The 19,368-nt window shown below is 41.8% G+C and overlaps 1 protein-coding gene across 1 annotated transcript in view; it reads left to right on the top strand.

Moving 5' to 3' along the window:
- Window positions 1-1,958: 1,958 nt before the first annotated feature.
- The window catches only part of DPP10 (dipeptidyl peptidase like 10), an 876,126-nt gene continuing 858,716 nt past the window's right edge, over window positions 1,959-19,368 (top strand). Inside the window, exon 1 of the mRNA XM_084642969.1 lies at window positions 1,959-2,058. Coding sequence (XP_084499095.1) covers window positions 1,999-2,058 — 60 coding nt within the window. The 5' untranslated portion in view covers window positions 1,959-1,998. The remainder of the gene's footprint in view (window positions 2,059-19,368) is intronic.

Here is a 19,368-nt window from a genome sequence, read left to right as displayed (position 1 = left end):
GAAAGAGCAGTACTGAGCTATTAAATACGCTTGCTGAACATGGTGCTTTTATTACTCATGATCCAATAAAATGAAGCAAGGTGAAGGGAGTGGGCTGTGCAGGCTAATTGTTACCAGGGACATGGCACCTAAGAGGCTCCTAGCTCGCTTGGGAAGATACTATTTTTTCAGAAACTTTGGGCATATTTCTGTCAGTGGGCTGTCCCTGGGCAGTGGTGTTCTAAACCTCAGTTGAGCAGACACTACTCTTGGCAGAAGGGGTCAGCAGCAGAAGAAATATAGCCTAGTCCATATCTAAAGCCCTTCCTTTCCTCAAAGAGACCTGCGCAAGCTGTCCATGGAGTAGTCAGGCGGTTTGTTCGTAGAGGATACAAAAATCCATGCACAGTTTGTATTCAGGTTGTTCCCTGTCTCAGGGAATCCCTGGCAGTTTCTTCCACAGGAAAGCCTCTTGTCTCATCAGCTTACTGTGGTTCCCAGGCCTGTGAGCCTGGGCCAAAATTGGAAAAATGAATTTTGAATTTGCATGCCCAATGTGAGATGACTTAAAGGGGTATGAACTTCAGGGATTGCTAAACACCAGCTCTCTGACAAGCTCTACAGCTGGCAATGATGTTACCCTCAACTGCCCACTTTCTCTCATGCTGCCCCTCATACATGGAACTCTCCATAAGCATCCGTAGAGCCACTTTATTGTTCTCTTTCAAATCCCTCCTGAAAACCCCTTTGCTGCGATTCCTATGGGGGGAAAGGGGACTTGACAAGGATTAGACTGTTGGAGTGCAGAGACTATTGGCTCACCAATATTGCCACATTGTTTCCTTGTACTCCCTATCTGTTTGTATACATCTGTGCTCTCTTGTCTTATGCTTAGATTGAGAGATCTTTGGGGCGGGGACCATATTTTTGTTTTGTCTGTTCAGCCTCTGGCACAATGGGGCATATCCATAAGTAGGGCTCCTATGAACTATGATAATACAAATAAGAAAAGGAGTACTTGTGGCACCTTAGAGACTAGCAAATATGTTTGAGCATAAGCTTTCGTGAGCTACAGCTCACTTCATTGGATGCATTCAGTGGAAAACCAAATAAATACAAATACAAATAAAGTTCTGTCTCAGCATCCATTGGGTTTGTCATAAAACCTAGGGTGGGTCCCCTGGGAGCAATCTCTTATTTAGTTGTTGGTCCTTGTCAGAAATGTGGAGGGGATATTTTCAGGACATGACACAGTCCAATAGCCCAAGAAAAGTTCTTTGGCAAGAAGGGAGCTAGCAAAGTCCAGCCCGAGTTCCTTTTCTCCTGATTTAGAGGAATAATATTTTCTTGTTTCTCCCTTTCAGGCTCTACAGCCAGGGACACATCCCAGGAAACGGGGAAGAGGAACATGCTATATTGGCATAGTGTGTGCATGTGACACTGATGTTCACAATCTGGCATCTGTGATATCTGATGAGGTTTGTGTCATTCTTGCAGCAATGGGAAAGCAGTAGAATCAACGGAAACAAACCCACACAGAAAAAGGGTGAAGCATGCGAAAAATAATCCCTGTAATAAACACTCAGAAGAACATAAACTTTTTGAAACTATCTTATTTAATGGGGTGGGAGGGGGATTTTTCAGTGCCCCATTAAGCCACGGACCCGCAGTTAATCTGGCGTGCTTTCTCTGGCATTCAGCCCTTTCGGAGAGAATGGGAGCCAAGATCAGTGGCTGAGCTGTGTAGCTGTCACAGTCTCGGTGCTGGAAAGGTTCAGTGGAAGCGAATCGAAGCAGCATTTTAGCTTGCTGTTGCACATCGCCAGGAGAGCCGAGGCTGATGAACGGAATGAGTGCTCTGAAGCTAAGTACGATACCGACTCTCTCAGCCTAGAGTAAGAAACGCTCCTGCTGCAGCAGCACAGCCACCAGCAGCAAAGTCTGCTAGAGAAAAGAACTGATTTCCAGCCACCCATGCCAGCGCCTTGTGGGACGGTGCGCTATCCAGGGTGCTGAAACATGAACCAAACAGCAACCGTGTCCCATCATGTCAAGTGTCAGTCATCTAAGCCGATCAAGGTAGGGGCAACATTTCTTTCTTTTATTCCCCTGTTGTGCAGCATGTACATTGTAATTCCATATATTTAACACACCTTAATGTGTATGCTGGGTTTGCTACCAATAGAGCGTCTTTGGATTGGGTTTGGAAGGAAGGTTGAATCAGAGTAAAGAATTTGTGTATAGGAAGCTGCATAAAGATTTTAGTGGGAGAACATAGTAGTGAATATAGTACTACAGGGTCATTTATCATTGGTAGTTTTAATCTTAGTGTCTGAGAATCTTGGTATAATGCAGAAAGTTTCCAAAACTTGGGGTGAGTTTGCAGTGTCATCTGGTTAGTGGTGAAAGAAATTACAGAAGACTATACAAGCTTGAAAAGAGCAAACCAGCACCCTGAAATTACTATGCATCTGGCAACTGTGTCTGATGATTTGCCACCTTTTATATCCTTTAACTAAAACATAAAAACCCCAGAGGCATTAAAGTTGCAGCAGAGATAATGAACATGTGTTGATTAATTGATCTTAAGGTCCAAATCCATTTTTTACAAATGGTTTGCTAAGTGAAACCCAGATGTATATTCATGTGAAAGTTTGTCATGTAGTATCTGGTTAATTGAAAATATGTTGTTCTGGAAGATCTTACTTTATTTTTTGATTCTTTACTGCATCGAAGGGTCAAAGGCTGTGATGCGATGATCTAGAAGTGCAGTATAATCTTGAGGTTTTATTAATCATTGTATCATTCTTCAACCAATTCTGATTGGCATGGGGCTAATAGTTCATTTCACATGGTTAACTTATCTGGTTACTACTTTGGTTTTCTTCATTGTGCGTTGTGACTGCACTTGTGTATGTATTGTAGTTCTGGTAAACGATGGGCATTTCTTATGGCAATAATCCACTAGATTTTTTGCCATCTTCTTCCCCCTCTTCTGTCAAAGCCTTGTTTTTTACACAGAGGTAAAGTTTTCTATTAATGCAAAATGACTTGCCAGCTGAAGTTCTAGTCTCTTTAATAAGGAAAAAGTAACCCCTAAATATACTTGTATGCAGTAAAAATGATCTCTATAAATATAAGTGATTTTTCCTGGAATAATATAATGTCCCTGTGTTTGGCTATTTTTCTCAGTTCTGTTCTAGAGAGAAAGTACCACAAGAGGAAATTTTGCATCTGTTATTTTTTTTCACAGATTAATGTGGAAATCTGCAAAAAGTACAATGCAATACTTCTTTTTTCACATAATGCAAAACTGTGCAGTGCTAACTGGGGTGCAAACTAATTCTAAGTGGCATGACAAAATCTAGTTCTTTACTCTGTATAATGGAAAAAGTTGGGAATTTATTTATTTTTAAAAAGGAATGTCTGAAAGACCTATATTAGAAAATTATCAGCTAGGTTTTCTACGTTAATTGCTGGAAGTAAAAACTGTAACCTTTTGAGTAACTGAGAGAGGAGGGAATAACATACATCTTCTATGTCATTTTATCTATAGGCTACAATTAATAGAGTACAGAGAATAATGCAAACTATGTGTAGACAGGGAGGGGTTGGGGACTGACCTCTGTTCTTAATGACTAGTCATGCAATTCATAATGGTATTTGTCAACCATAAATGACCAGGTTTTTTTCATGCTTAAATGTTCAAGGTCACAAAAATGATGAATTGCAGTTGCCTTGGCCCACTTCAAAGCGTGCAAGTGTATATAATATTAAATCACTTCAAATCATTTCATACTCTGCGGGTCTAGCACTGAGAATAATAAGGGAACAGAGTGTACCGTGCAGTAATGGTACTTGCACTGTAAAGTATTCCTACATTATATTTGACATAACTTATACTTATTTTTCACTGACAGCAACACTTCCTAAATTCATTTGATTGGACTTTTTAAACCAAAACAAAAAATGTTGATACACGACTAAAAAACAACCCAAACAAGTCAGTATTCTTCAGAAAGAGAGAGAACATGATTCAGAGTCTTCTAGACATCTTTCATTATGCAACAAACATAGCATTACTGATACCATAAGTTAAACTATATTTCATTTTTCTGCTCATTATTTAGTGTCAGGTGTAAGATGTGCCTTAGAAAAGCTAAGCCAGTGGTTACTACATGGTAAGGGAAATATGATGTTGAAAGATTAGTAACAGACCTATTGTAGAATGCCCTATCACTGAAGGCTATATGTGAAATAAGCAGTAGAATTCACAGTGAATATTACTAACTATATTTTGACAAGTAGCATGGAAAATATTGGTAGAGAAATTGTAAAATCGAAGGAGAACATGTAAAAGGATAAGTTAACACCTCTTGTTGTTTTGTCTATATAAAATAGTTCTTTGTTTTCTCTATTTGTGGTGTTCTTTATGCTTCTCTCTGACACACAGGCCCTTTACATCTCTGCTCACTCCTTGTTACACTTAGTATGATGATACCATCATATGTTTGTATGGAGTAGATATTTCTTGTGCTGCTAATGGAACCCGAAATTCTGAATTCACACACACAAATACACAGAATGACCCACTTGTCCAGTAAACTGAGTCTTGGACACTTTCTGTTGTCACTGACGTAATTCCTATCCTAATTAGAAGTTCTGAAACTCCCATTGCATTCTATCCAGTGCAGCAGACTGCATGGTAAACAGTGACATGTTGAGTTATTTTGGGTCTTCGCATTTTAACCATTGATATGTTGTGTACAGTAGAAACGAAAGAACAGCAGAAAAATAGTTTGAAAAGGGCAGCAGAATACTCAGGAGTATGATGAATAGTTTTCTCGGTAAAGTTTGACTGAAAATAGCTAGGGTTTAGTGAGTTAAATACTGAGGCTACTGCTGCTGCAGGTGAACGTGATGAATAGTTGACTTGCACGTGTGTGATTTCTTCATGCACCAATAACCTTTTGTTTAATATAGACTCATGCGGGCGGAGTCTCATTTTCAGCAAAGCCCTTTTACATCTTTCTTGGGATGTTAATGTGCCTCTAACTGGGTGCAAATTACAGCTACACCCATTTTCACTGGTCCCTTACACTGCCAGAGCAATGTTACCTGAGTGTATGTGAGAAACAGATCCATGACGTCCAAATGGTTTCAGGGACATATGGCCATGTTAACATATGAAATCCAATTGTAGCGTCAAGTAGAAAAGAACAAAGATACCAAAACCCTTCAGTTTACCTAGGATCAAATGCAAAATGTATTAATAAAATATTTTTAAACTTCTAATCCTTTTTATAGCTTTTCTGAAGCGATTGCAAATCTTACCAGCATGCTAGCAGTATTATGAATAATGATCTTTCACTCTGAGACCTGTAGCAAATATTTTTAGGGTCTAGCAGTGAACAAAGTCCCCCCTTTCTCTCCCCTCCCCCCGAGGGCAATTATCCTGTTTTTTTTCTTTACGCTCTTGGCCCATCTTGTCAACACTGCAAGTAAAATAGATCTCATAGCAGAATCACACTGCTATAGTGTACTAATAGCAAAATAAAAAAAATTTGCCACCAAGAAAATAAAAAGCAAATAATAATTTAATAGGTTTGAAAAAAATATTGAATTATCATGACTGATCAAACTCCCTATCACCATAAAAAACCAAAAATCTATATGAAAATTAGAGGTACTGAAGAGCAGGAATGCTTGCTTCTCACGTCTCTCCACAGGCAGGTCTATATTGTGCGCTTCAGAAGAAAGGAATTAAGCTAACATTTCTGCAATTCTCAACTTTCTTTAATGACATAGACTTTCCAATAGATCATGCCCCTTGACCTTTATAAGCCCGTTTCTGGATCAGATTATGGGTGGGTCATATAGAAAGGGCAACTGACTGGCATTTCAGGAACACATGGTCTCTGTGTAAGGCATGGTGTACTTCAACATATTGTCCATATGTTTTTCTCCTTTACCCCGCCCTTCATCCATTTTTACATTGTAAGATCTATGTGGTAGGGATGGATAAACATGTGTTTAGCCAGTGCTTAGCACTTTGTAGGATCTACCTCATCTTAAACAAATAAAAAGTAATATCAACCATTCTTTAATAATTTGACTGCTCCTTAAGGAAATAATAAAGCTTTTTTTGTGTTCAAGGTCCATTGTTGTAGTTGCAAAACACACAGTAGATGTCTTACCTGAAAGTAGTTTGAGGGATGTATTTTTAAAGGGGCTTCTCTCAGTCCTCCTGAACTGGGTATACAGTTTTCCATCCACAACAAATCGGATTTGTACAGGAAAATTGCATCTTCTGTCAAATCAAGGACATAATCCTGCAGACTCTTACACACACAAATCTTCATTGCTCAAGTGAGTACTGACTTCACTGAGAATGCTCATATGAGTTTGGATTATTTGCTTTGGTAAAGTTTGCAGCTTTGAGGTCCGGGTAGATAAATGCTTAAATACATAATTTGTGTTGACAAATTAGATTTTTTTCCACACATGCAAAAATAATTGCACCTGCGCCTATACAGATTGCTTAGAAAACTAATCTCTTATAGGTTTCAGAGTAGCAGCCGTGTTAGTCTGTATTCGCAAAAAGAAAAGGAGGACTTGTGGCTAACCAATTTATTTGAGCATAAGCTTTCGTGAGCTACAGCTCACTTCTGTGTAAACTGAGAATAGCACTATTGAAGACATGCTTGATTTGAAAGACCAGGTTCCCAACAGATAATCTGAATGATTGTTCCATTCTGAATTGTCCTGGACAGTATGTAACAAAAATGTCACATGTCACTATTATGGGAAATGGCATTCAATGGGAAGGCTATCTATGGCAGTGTAATAATGCAAGAAGAAAAATGTTGTGCATTTAGTACTTTAATAGGCTTGTATAGACTTACTATATATGTTTTATTTTGTCCCAACAGCAGTCTGATGCCATAGCATTGTTTTCAACATAAGATATTTAGAGTATTTCCATACATTGAATTATAATGCTCAGTTCCTGTTGTCCATTGAAGCATTGTACAGAGGTGATAGTGGAATGTGTGAGGTATGTTAATAATGTGAGACATGTCAAACATATGCTTTTGGAACCAGCCACCTAGGAACAGAAACTTAAAGAAAGAAAAAAAAACATTATTTTTTTTTACAGCCACTTGTCATTAATCCATGAGTTGAAGGCTTGTAATATACACACAAATAAATTATACACTTTGTGCATGTTTATCTAATCCACCGGTATTTGACTCTTCTGTAAAAAGACAGTACCTACAAAAATGGTAATCTAGCCATGTCAGATTGAAGAAGGGTAATGAGCAATTAGGAGGATTAGGTGCATGTAGATGAAAGAGGTAAATTGGGATGGGACATAATATGAATGTTTTGGGTTTTACTCCCTAAATGCATATTGGATTCCATTGCCACCACACCATGTACAGTCACATTTCTACCCACCTTCACTTTTGGTTTACGCCTGTGTGCTTATTTATATTTTATAAAACAAAAATACCAAGCAATGCACACACGTGCTTACAGTGAACATGACATAACAGTCAACTTCTGTGAGCTGGAATTTTCTAGATGAAAATGCTAAGACTTTGACAACCGCATGTAATTCTTCCATTTCCACAGCTTGCTCATATTACATTTCTATACCATCTTGTCCTTCCTGCCGACAGCCTGCAGCTCTTCCTTTGAAAGAGCAGCCCCATCTTAGTCAGAAGGTGCACATTTACCTGCATGCTTACAGAGAAAGAGCTTAAGGAAGGAAAACAATTTTAAATATAAAGAATTTTTTCCTTCCAAACTGTTTAAAAGTAGCTATTCTGTTATCTAGCTAACATCAAGATCAGTTTTATTGCGGTGATTCTGACTGATGCCAGGTGGAAGAGAAACAGGTAGTTAAAAAGGAATGAGAGTTGAAAAGAAATAAGAGAAACTAGAAAAGAGTTGGACAAAAAATAGAAAAAAATGCTAAACATATCTTTATTTTATACTGTAAGAAATGGTTTCGTATCAGCACTTTCTCGTTTCAGTTCCGCAGTATACCTGCACAGTGATTGTATAACGCTTTTCAGTAACAAAAGTGGAATTGTGCACAAGTAATTCCTAATGGTGAAATGAAACCTTGAAAAATCAGTTTTGTGACCTGACATTCATAGTCAAGTGGCTATATGTGTTTGCAATGGATCACACTTCATTAGAAATCTTAATATTGATCCATCAACTCAGGACATTCCATTTTTAATTTCACCTTCTTTTTATAAAAAGATATAAATCTCTTTGTGTGTGTGTGTGAGATATGCTTCATATTTGCCGATGCTTAAGCATGTATATTTATGTATATGTATATATATATGTATATTTACCTATATACACTATAATATATTTATATTATATATATAATACATTTGCCATTCATAACTTCTAAATGAATGACCTTTTTGAGAAAGAAATCATTGTAAAGTATGTATAAACAATTCTATAGGAAAGTTTTAATAAACTATATTTACTGTTAGGTTAGTAGTTTCCTGGATTGTAATCGTAAGTATTTGCCTGCTAAAAGAGAGATGGTTTTTGAGGCAGTGTAAAATATGGGTCTATGGATGTTAGATAAAGTTTTCCCTAAAGAATGTTAGAGTGAGCAGTTTAATCTATTCTGGTCTTTAATCTTAAAACCATTGTGTTAAACAAATTTTACAAGAAAGTAACACCCATTTTCTTCAGCATCAGAGCCTGAAATTTAACATGTCGAGATTTATTTCTTGGTATCTTATGGGTAAACTATAAGTTGTTTTGGAAATTAATAAGAACAACTTGCTTTTATAGATACTGCCTTTCATGTGAGCATATCAAATGCTCTTATAAATGTTAAACTTCACAACATCTCCCGGCAGGGAGGTAGAGTTATTCCCATTTGACAGATAGCTCTTCCGCAGAGACTGTGGTTTGGTCTACACTACAGACTTATTTCAGTATAACAATGCCGCTCAGGGGGATGGAAAATCCACACCCTCAGGGTAGCGTTACCAGGCATCTGGTTTTTGACCGGAATGCCCAGTTGAAAAGGAACTTTGGTAGCTTCAGTCAGCGCAGTTGACCGGGCTACTAAAAATCTGGTTGGCCTCAGCGGCCGGCTCCACGCTGCTCCCGGCATGTCCCTCTGGCTCCTAAGTGCATGGGTGGCCAGGGAAGCTCCGTGCGCTGCTCCTGCCCACGGTGCAGGTGCCACCCCGAGTGGCGGCTCCGCAGCTCCCATTGGCCAGGTACCACAGCCAATGGGAGCTGCAGGGGCAGTGCATGTGGACGGGGGAAGTGCGCAAAGCCCCTTGGCTACCCATGTGCCTAGGAGCCAGATGGACATTTCTGCTTCCTGGGAGCTGCCTGAGGTAAGCGCTTCCTCGAGCCCGCACCCCGAACCCCTTTCCATACCTGAGCCCCCTGTCCCAGCCTTGAGACCCCTCCCACACTCAAACTTCCTCCCAGAGCCTGCATTCCTTCCTGAACCGCAATCCTCTGCCCCAGCCCTGAGCCTCTTCCCACACTCTGAACCCCTTGGCCCCACCCCAAAGCCCCCTCCTGCACTCCAAACCCTGCACTCCCAAAGTCCATCCACAGCCCCAACCCAGAGCACGCATCCTCACCCCCTCCTGCATCCCCTGCCCCATCCTGGTGAAAATGAGCGAGTGAGCAAGGATGGGGGAGAGCAAGTGATGAAGGGACCAGGGGATGGAGTGAGTGGGAGTGAGGCCTCAGAATGGGCGGGGCCGCAGGAAGGGGCAGGGGATGTTCAGTTTTCTGCAATCAGAAAGTTGGCAACCCTACCTCAGGGATGCAGTTATACTGACATAACCCATGGTGTAAACTGTGCTATGTCGACAGGAGGGCTTCTCCCATGAACCATAGCTACTGCCCCTCGGAGGTGAAATACCTGGGTTGATGGGAGAAGCTCTCCTGTTGGCATAGGTAGCATCTTCACTGAGCACTACAGCACAGTGCAGCTGTGCTTCTGCAGCATGGTATGTGTAGATACGCTCAAAGTCTTCCTGTGTGGGTGGACAGTGCCTAGCACACTGTAGGCACTAGAAGAATTCAAAGAAATTATAACAATTCATTATAATTATTATTGGCACCCAGTGTAGTCTGGTGAATGGAGCTCTGGATAGACTGTCTGAGTTTTATTATTTATTATTATTTGTATTACTGTGGCTTCTAGGAGCCCCAGTGAAGGAGCTGGAGCCCCCAAGACAGATTAAAAAGATGGTCTGAGCTCCAAAGAGCTTACAGTCTAAGGGCATGTCTACACTTACAGCACGGCAGCTGCACCGCTGCAGTGCATGTGATGAAGATGCTCTACACTGATGGGAGAGAGTTCTCCCATTGGCATAAACACCACCTCATGAGCGGCATAAGCTATGTTGGAGGGAGAAGCTTTCCTGCTGACATGGTGCTGTGCACTCGAGCACTTATGTGGGTGTAACTTGTGTCACTCAGGGGGACAGAATATTCATACGTTTTGCCAACATAGGTGTAGTGTAGACATAGCCTTAGCATAAGCTGAGAGACAATGGATGTTTACAGGCAGACAGATAGGGGAGTAAAAGGAAACTAAGAGACAGTATTAGTCAGCATGATAGGCAGTTTTGAAGATGTTTACAAGGAGCAACTCTCAAATCTGAGGGGAGGCCTGGTAAAAAGCACAAAGGTGGTTGTCTAAAAATTTAACAAGTGGGTGATGGAGCCTGGCATCATGGGCCAATCAAAGACAGGAGCTGACATTTCAACAATGAATGGGAGATGATGGGTAGAATGGGGACAGGAAGAAGGTTCCATTTTATTTTGTCAATTTTCTCCTGGAAGAAATTGTTGAGATCCTGTGCAGGGGAGGGTTTTGAGGAGTGAGTCAAAGGTGGTGAAAATGCATCTGGGATTCAGTGAAGTTGGAGAAATTGTTTAGCTAGGAAGATGGCAGAACTGAAGGATGAAAGAACAAATTTGTAGCATGGGAAGTCAATGTGGTCAGAGGATTTCCACCAGAGATTGTATGCAGTGCAAGCGCAGGAGCAGAGGAAGTGGATGTTGGTGGTAAGACCGTCACGGGGGTTGGCAGGGTGCACTTTGTGATGGGAGTGGGGGACAAAAGAGTTAAGGGTGCAGAAAAGAGAAGAATGGAGAGAATCAACAATTATATCCATGGAAGAAAGAGAAAAGAAGGCAGTGAATGAGGGCAGAAAGCAGACGAGAAGTGATCGATGCTGGTGAACTGGAAGTCATGGAAAAACTGAGTGACAGGGCAAGTGGGGCTAACAGAGAGAACAGTGATGGTCGGAGAGGGGGGACTGAGCAACAAAGAGATCAGAGAGAGAGCGCAGCAATTGGTGAAGGCCAAGTCAAGTGGACAGCCCTTTTGGTGAGCGGGAGAGCTGAACCAGGGCTTCAGAGTGAATGAGGAAGTGAGAGCAAGGAAATGTGCAGCTAATGGGTTGGATGGATCATCAGCATGGAAGCTGAAGTAACCAAGGATGAGCATGGAAGATTGTGAGGAGTTGAAGAGAGAGAACCAGCAGTCAAAGTCAGAGAGGAAGCTGATGGGGAAGAGTTGGGTGGATGGTAGATGATCGCAACATGAAGTGGGAGAGGGAAGGAGAGTCAGATGCAGAGCTGTTCAAAAGGGGAGAAAGATAGGGAATGGGGAGGTGGCAGAGATGGTGGTGTCGGGAAGTGGAGAGGAGAAGGCCACCAACCCCACCCTTTTCTGATCCAGGGTGCGGAGTGTGAGAGGAGAGGCCTCTGTAAGAGAGGGCAGCTGCAGAAGCAGCATCAGACAAAGGGATGCAAGTCTGTGTGAGCGCCAGAAGCTGGAGGGAGAGAGAGATGAACAGGTTGTGAATGACTATGATCTTTTTAGAGATGGAGTGGGCATCCCAGGGACAGCAAGAGAAGGGGAGGGAGAGGAGGTAAGGATGGGGGTGGTCATCAGGTGTGGAATGGTGACCTGAAAGGGGCAGAGGGGTGGTGGGGGTGGATGTTGGGAAATGGATAGGGTGGGAATGAAGGGAGGGCTGAGATTGGGGCAAATGTTATCAGGGGTGATCAGGAGGATGTGGGACATACACTTTTAGGAGAAGGGCGGGATCCATGTGGAGAGGGAAAGAGGAGCAAATAGAGGTGATGGGACCTGTAAAAGGGTGAGGGTAACCAGGAAGGAGAGAGAGAGAGACCCAGAGAAGAGAAGTGGGTGAGTGAGAGCTATGGATGAATGGCAGATGGACAAGATTACAACCCGGTCCCTGCAAACCCACCACTCAAGGAAAGGTCTGCTCATAGCCCTGGCACTGGGTCTGAGCTGGCTGGGAAGTGTCCTCTGATACAGGCAGAGCCTCCAGTCATGCTCCCCATTGGCGGTGAGGGGAAAGGGCCAGACTGTGATGTTCTACTGACCAGTTCTGTGATCTTGGACAAGTTATTTTGCGTTTTTGTGCCTATGTTTCCCAATCTGTAAAACAGAGTTAATGATATTTGCCTTCTTTTTTAAAGCACTGTTTTTGGAGATCTGTGGTTGTACAGCACTATATAACCAGACGACTTTTCTAAATATGAATAAATCTGCCTCTTTGTGTCCAAAATATTTATTAAAAAACCGTGTTTGTATGCATCAGATGATGTGGGTGGGCAGGGATTAAATACCGGTTTCTTCATTTTCATATAATTCACTGTTTGGAATACTGGGGTGCAATCCAGACTTGTGGGTATGTGTGTCATTGCCTGCCCTGTAGCCTGGGTGCCTTAAATGCTCTGCTGCTGTCCTCACAGCCTGGACCCAAACTGCCAGCAGACAAGCTGCTTTCCTAGACCATTCAGGGGTTCGTGTTCTCCTTTAAAGAGACAAACTTTATCACTTTCACAGGAATTAACAAACATTTTAATTCAAACACAGCACTGGATTGGTTTTGATTAAAAGTAAAACAAGTTTATTAACAAACGGAGACAGGATTTTAAGTGAGTTAAAATATAAAGGTTAGAAACAAAAGTAGGAATATGCTTCGAAGTCTAAAGCTTAACTCGAGCCAGTTACAATCTTTGCCTAAGCAGGTTTCTCAACTATAAGCAGTTTTCAGAGGTTTCAACCCCATTGGTTGAAGGACCCATCTTTCTGCAATCTCAAGAACTCTGGCCTCTTTATCCCTAAAGTGATGGATAACGTAGGTGTTCTCTGCGCCTCCCTTTATAGATCAGTAAACCTTGAAAAGTATATCTCTAAAAGTTCATTGACCCTGCTTCAAAAAGCGGGAAGGCTTTTTGAGGGTGCTGTCTCCATCTCCTGTCAAGATTAAGTGATCATCTTTCCCCACCTATTCTTCTAATGGCTTTGTTTACCTTGCATATAAATATGTCTACATTGTCTCTGCCTGATGACCAGGCTGGTTAGACAAGCAAAATACACAGTCCTTTGTGATAGGGACATGCAGATTCCACAACTACCTCGTGAGCTTTGGTGGTTCTGTTTACTACATAAGTAAACTGCAGTCCCATTGTCACTGGTCAACTGTGCTTCATTTGTATTCAAGATTGGGCACACCTGTTTCTACTTCATTCATATACAGACTTTAAAACATAATATCAGAGAAGATCCATGACTCCATATAGGGTATTCATACATATATGTCACAATGATATTAATCCCCATTGTGTTATTAGTTTTCCAGTCATATATTACATGACACATTTTAGTTACAGATCATGACACCAATGAATTGGAGGACAATGGTCTAGCCAGCTGAAACTCACTGCTACATACCAGGGAGCCACTTGCCCTCTGGCCTAAGGATGCTCTTAGGGTCACAAATACCTTATTGCAGTACTGTGGAATATGACAAGGCAAACAACTAAGGTAAATGTTGTATTTTCATACCAATACATTTTGGCTTAGGTCCTCAGGAGGTTTAACAGGATGCAACATCAGCTAGGTCTTTAGAGTTGTGCCCATTTACCTCCATCCTCCCTTATTTACAGTGGCTACAAAAATATGTATACAGTAACCAAATACAGCTAGATCCCTTGATTCATGTGCCACAGTACAATACGTAGGATTGATGATGATGATAATGATTCTGTCTGTCACAATGGGCAATATATTACTCTTTGCCTGTGATAACGCTATTCTGACCAAAGCAATGACACTTGCCTCTGTTGAATGAAAATGATTGGTGAAAACACTGACAAAGTTAATGCATACTCAAGCAATAACTGATGCATACTTTTTTGCAGTCAAACTACAAGACCCACTTAGACAGTGAACATGAGTTTAGTCACACATTGATGCCAGTGACTGTGCAATGTTTTATTATTTTTGAAAAATAAATGCTTTGGAAACATAAAGAGGAGAAATAATTTAGATAGTCTTTGTTGAATTTGAGCTGTATATACAGTAGTGATTAATACTGAAACCCAGTGGCAGTGTGTAGGCGGAAATACTTATTCATTTTCTTTATAATAGTTTTAAAGCTTATTCTAAAATGTTTTAATTGATGGAGTTTGTAAAAAGTGTACTTAAAAAATACTTGCTGGGAAGATGTCTCATCCATCCCTCATACATTTTCTGCAAAACCTGTGAATTATTAATACATAAAAGTAGCCTGACCTGTAGCAATCCATAAAAAATCTCTGTTCAGAATTGCTGAAAATTCTGATATTAGCACAATTTTGGACAAATCCAGAATTAAAGTTATTCTGTGATCAAGAGTCTAAACTCTTGTCATTTACAGTAGCTAATCTTCAGAGATGCTTAATTGTTTGCACAGTGTGGGGAAAGCTGATGGTATTAAATTCTAGGGCTGCATTTAAGTTTTCCAGTTTTCTACTACTTGAGAATTGCAGAATCTCTAAACCATGACATTTGTTTTTACATTTGTATAACTAAGGTAATTTTTGGTAATGAAACATCAGAGTCCCATTGTTTTCTTTAAAAAGTTGGGGTGGGGGTGGGAGTGGGAGGTGGGGAGAGAAACACTTTTCCTTCCCTGGAATCTTACTTAGCCTGCCAATTTTACTTTATTTTTAATGCTCCAACTGTGATCTCTTGCTCAATCACAATGCTTCTTTCCACCAGCAGCCTATTAATTCCTTGATAATTGGACAGCCTTGATTATTGCACCAGAAAAAAAGGCCCCCTACAGTGGTGACAGCATCATAGTACGGTACAGCTGCACCCTGCTACACATACTGTGCTCATGTTCATCTACATACTTGATGTCCTAGTGAGGAACACAGTTTTCTGGGAACACAGACTGCAGCAAACTGTACATTCTCACTCTGGAAGAGGCCAACTTATTCATCATAAAGATTGGGTTGTTGCAGAAGCACAAAAGAACATTCTGTCTCTCATGCTCTCTCTCAAACACACATGCTAGTTCTGTGTCTGAAAGATGTGGATCTGACAGACTGGACGGGGTAAGACACAATTCACAATAATCCTTCCTTCTCATGAGATTTAAAAACTCTCCACATCTAGGGTTGCCATCTTTCTAATTGCACAAAACCCAACACCCTTCCCTGCCCCTTCTCTGAGGCCCCACCCCTGCTCACTCCATCTGCCCTCCCTCTGTTGCTCGCTCTTCCCCCACCCTCACTCACTTTCACCAGGCTGGAGCAGAGGATGTGGGCTCTGGCTGGGGGTGCAGGCTCTGGGGTTGGGCAAGGGATGAAGGGTTGGGATGAGGGAGAGGGCTCTTGCCTGTTGCAGGGGGAGCATGGGCCTGGGCTGGGGGTGCGTGCTCTGGATGGGGCTAGAAGTTAGAGGTTCAGGGTGCGGGAGAGGGTTCTGAGGTGGGGCCAAGGAGTTGAGAGTGCGGGAGGAGATGCGGGCTCCAGCTGGGGGTGTGGGCTCTGGGGTGAGGCTGGGGATGAGGGGTTTGGGATGCAGGAGGGGATTCTGGGTTGGGGATGAGGAGTTCGGAGTGCAGGAGAGGGGGTGGGCTCCAGCTGGGGGTGTGGGCTCTGGGGTGAGGCTGGGGATGAGGGGTTTGGGATGCAGGAGGGGATTCTGGGTTGGGGATGAGGAGTTCGGAGTGCAGGAGAGGGGGTGGGCTCTGGCTGGGGGTGTGGGCTCTGGGGTGAGGCTGGGGATGAGGGGTTTGGGGTGCAGGAGGGGACTCCAGGCTGGGGCAGGGGGGTTGGTATGTGGAGGGGGTGAAGGTGTGGGATCAGGGAGGGAGTTTGGGTGTTGGAGGGGACTCTGGGCTGGGGCAGGGGATTGGGTTGCAGGATGGAGTGCAGGGTCCCGGCTGCGCTTACCATGGCTCCCAGGAATTGGCAGCCAGGTCCCTGCAGCCGCTAGGTCACAGTTCCTGGTCAATGTGAGCTGCGGAGCCGGCAGCAAGAGCGGGGGCAGTGCACGGAGCCTTCCTGGCCACCCATGTGCCTAGGGGCCGCAAGGACTGTGTAGCCACTTCCAGGAGCCCCTGCTGCACTGGCAATTGGACTTTTAATGGTCCCTTTTCGACTGAGCGTTCCGGTTGAAAACTGGATGCCTGGCAACCCTACCACCATCATGTATTTTGCAAGAGCTCCTCTAGAGAGACTGTGATGTCTTAGCTAATTAAAACTGTTGCTGAGCAGGCTATACTGAATCCATTCACTGGAATCCAATCACCTCACTGTTCTAAACAAGCAGACAAGTACTAATAAACAGAGCATTTTGAAAATTTTCTGATGCAAAATGCAGGTTAGTCAATAGTGACGCTTTCCGCAGGAATGTGTTGATATAAGCAAAAAATCATTGAGGAAAAAAATCATAGCAAAGCATTGTGAACTCTTATTTCCTATTATATTTATTCTGTAAAATAAAATTTCAAAATGCTTTTCTCAATGTTTTTATAAATAATATAAAATAAAGTCAAAGTCTGAATGAAATATTTTGATTGTATCAAAATGGAACATTTCAACTCACGAGAATTTTTTTTTTTTTTGAAAATTTTGTTTTGTGGGAAATTTCAAATGTTCTGTTTTTGTTCTGATTTGGAATGAAAATATATTTACATTTTTTGCAGTTTTATGTGGAATGGAAATTGAGTTTCCACTAGCCACACTGATGACCCTGTCCAAAGTGACGTCACATATAGGGCTAAAATAGAAGCCTACAGTTATAGAACAAAATGTTCATTTAGCAGGCAGCAGCACCGCAGGAGAGGCCTACCTTGTATGCAAGATGGCCATCAGGTATTTGATCTATGGATGGACAACACTTAGACCCTTCTTCCATCTCCTCCTACATAGCTGATACGTGAGGACAGCAACAATGAAACAAAAGAACGCCTGTCAAATATTGAAGCCTTTCATTTCTCTCATGCCCAGTGTGAAAAAGTTGTTTGCCAGAGACACGGAAATAGGGCAGGCAAAAGAACCATCAAGCTGGAAATCATTAACAAAGAATTAAAAAGGAAACTTTGTTTCTAAAGGAAAAAGCTAAAGAATCTGGGACACAGAAACAGTGTTGTTAGCATTGTGGTTGGGCCCAGGAGAACAGAGGACATGAAGGTAAAATGTTTTGCAGAAAAGCTGCTAAAAGATGACAGGATCATTTCACAGATTTATTCCCATAGTGGAAAGAGCTGACTGCCTGTCTGCACTGAAACCTCCTCCAGAAGGATTGCAAGAACCCTCCTCTTTTGCTGCCTGAATTTTCAAGATAAGGAAGATATCAACTCCCCACAACTTGCAGTCACATTGAAATCAAAAGGAATTGAGGGTGCTCAGTACCTCATAGGTGCTGGTTAGTAACTTGTAGGATTGGGCCCTCAGTTTGTTGAAGATGCCAGATTAATTTCAGTTCAGCTAGAGAAATATAATAACATCTTGAAAGAGTGCATAATTTTGGCATCACTGAAATCTGTAATAGAGAAGTCTTTGATCTCTCTTATTTACCCTTGCTTCAAAAATAGAACAAATGTCACTTTCCCGGGCAAGGCTGAGTTGTACTCTGAGAAATCCATAGTTTAACATGTATTCTGCTTATCTGTAGAGTGTATGATGATCATATGTATATTGTGTATTATCCCTAAATGAAACACATTCAGTAAGATTAATATTTTAAACCTTTCGCATTGTTAGTGCCTAGCATTGCAGTGTGGCCTCTTGTGCCAAATTAGGAAATAAATAGTGGGGACAGATTCTGGTCTCTCACTGGTGAAACTGTAGTGACTTCAACCACAGCCGGTGTTCCCCTTAAACAGCGCCTGGTGGCAAAAGAAGACGTAATCCACTCTTCTACTCCTGTAAGAAGCATCCTGCTTGGAGCAAGAAAATGAAGCCAGCATAGAAACCTGCAAGATGTAGGGCTAATGTGCACCAAAAGGCAGTACAAGTTTAGAGAGGGCATAGAAACAATGACTAAACTTTATCCAAAGTTTGTCTGTCTGTCAATTTGGGGATGAACCAAGGGTCAGGCTAATAGATTTTTGTAGTGACAGGTTTTCCCATTCCTGATATGAATATGTTTGGACAAGTTCTATGATTGCCATCTCTGCCTCCAAATGCTGAAAGGAACCAAAGCCCCAAAGCTTTTGAGGTTTGCCTATCACTCACACTTTACCCCATAAGGAAATCATGGTCCGTCTCTGTGTGTGTGTGTGTGTGTGAGAGAGAGAGACTCTCCGAATCCTTGTAATGAAATGCAGAATAGTCTATCAAATCTATATCTTAACCTTGTTCCCCTGTGAGGTCAAAAGGAAATTGCTGTGCCTCTGCATTTGTCCCGTGTGGGATCTATTTCTTTCAGATCCTTATAAAGTTCCTATTTTTTTCCTCCGAATCCAGACCCATTAAAGTATTTTAGAAGCTTGGAAATGACTGAGTAAAGGCTTTCTTGCTTTAATTTATACACACATCAATAATTATTTAGTTGACTCTTGGACCAGTGGGAGCAAGGCCAGAAAAGGGAATCAGAACCTTTGGGTAAACTGGTGTGTTACCATGGAGAAAGTCACCACTTTTCATTTTTTCACATAACCAAAATGGTAAAAATGATCATTTAACTATAAAGAAGGAGAGGCCATTTTTTATTCATCTTGAACTTGTTCTGTGGAGTTAGAGAAGCCTTTTCAACAGAATTTATTCCTCTTAGTTTCAGTAATTAATTATCAACACTCTGCATGTTAGCTTTCCTTAAGAGGTTAGATTTTTCTGATAGCTCTGGGGAAAATTCTGGCCCCCGCTGAAGTGCCAGGCTCAAATTACAATAGAAATGCCATTTCTCCATTGAAAGGAGGAAAGAGGTAAAAGGCAGCAAAGGGCTTTCACAGGAGGGATTCAGCACCCCTTTTTGTGCTGCTGTGTAGAGCTAAGTACAAGGTCTGTGTATCTCCTTATGGGCGTGAGTGTAGGCCA

The sequence above is a fragment of the Lepidochelys olivacea genome (genome assembly GCF_965140295.1).
Source record: "Lepidochelys olivacea isolate rLepOli2 genome assembly, chromosome: 11".
NCBI lineage: Eukaryota > Metazoa > Chordata > Testudines > Cheloniidae > Lepidochelys > Lepidochelys olivacea.
Note: the sequence above shows the minus strand (reverse complement) of the source record. Positions and strands in the feature narration are given on the sequence as shown.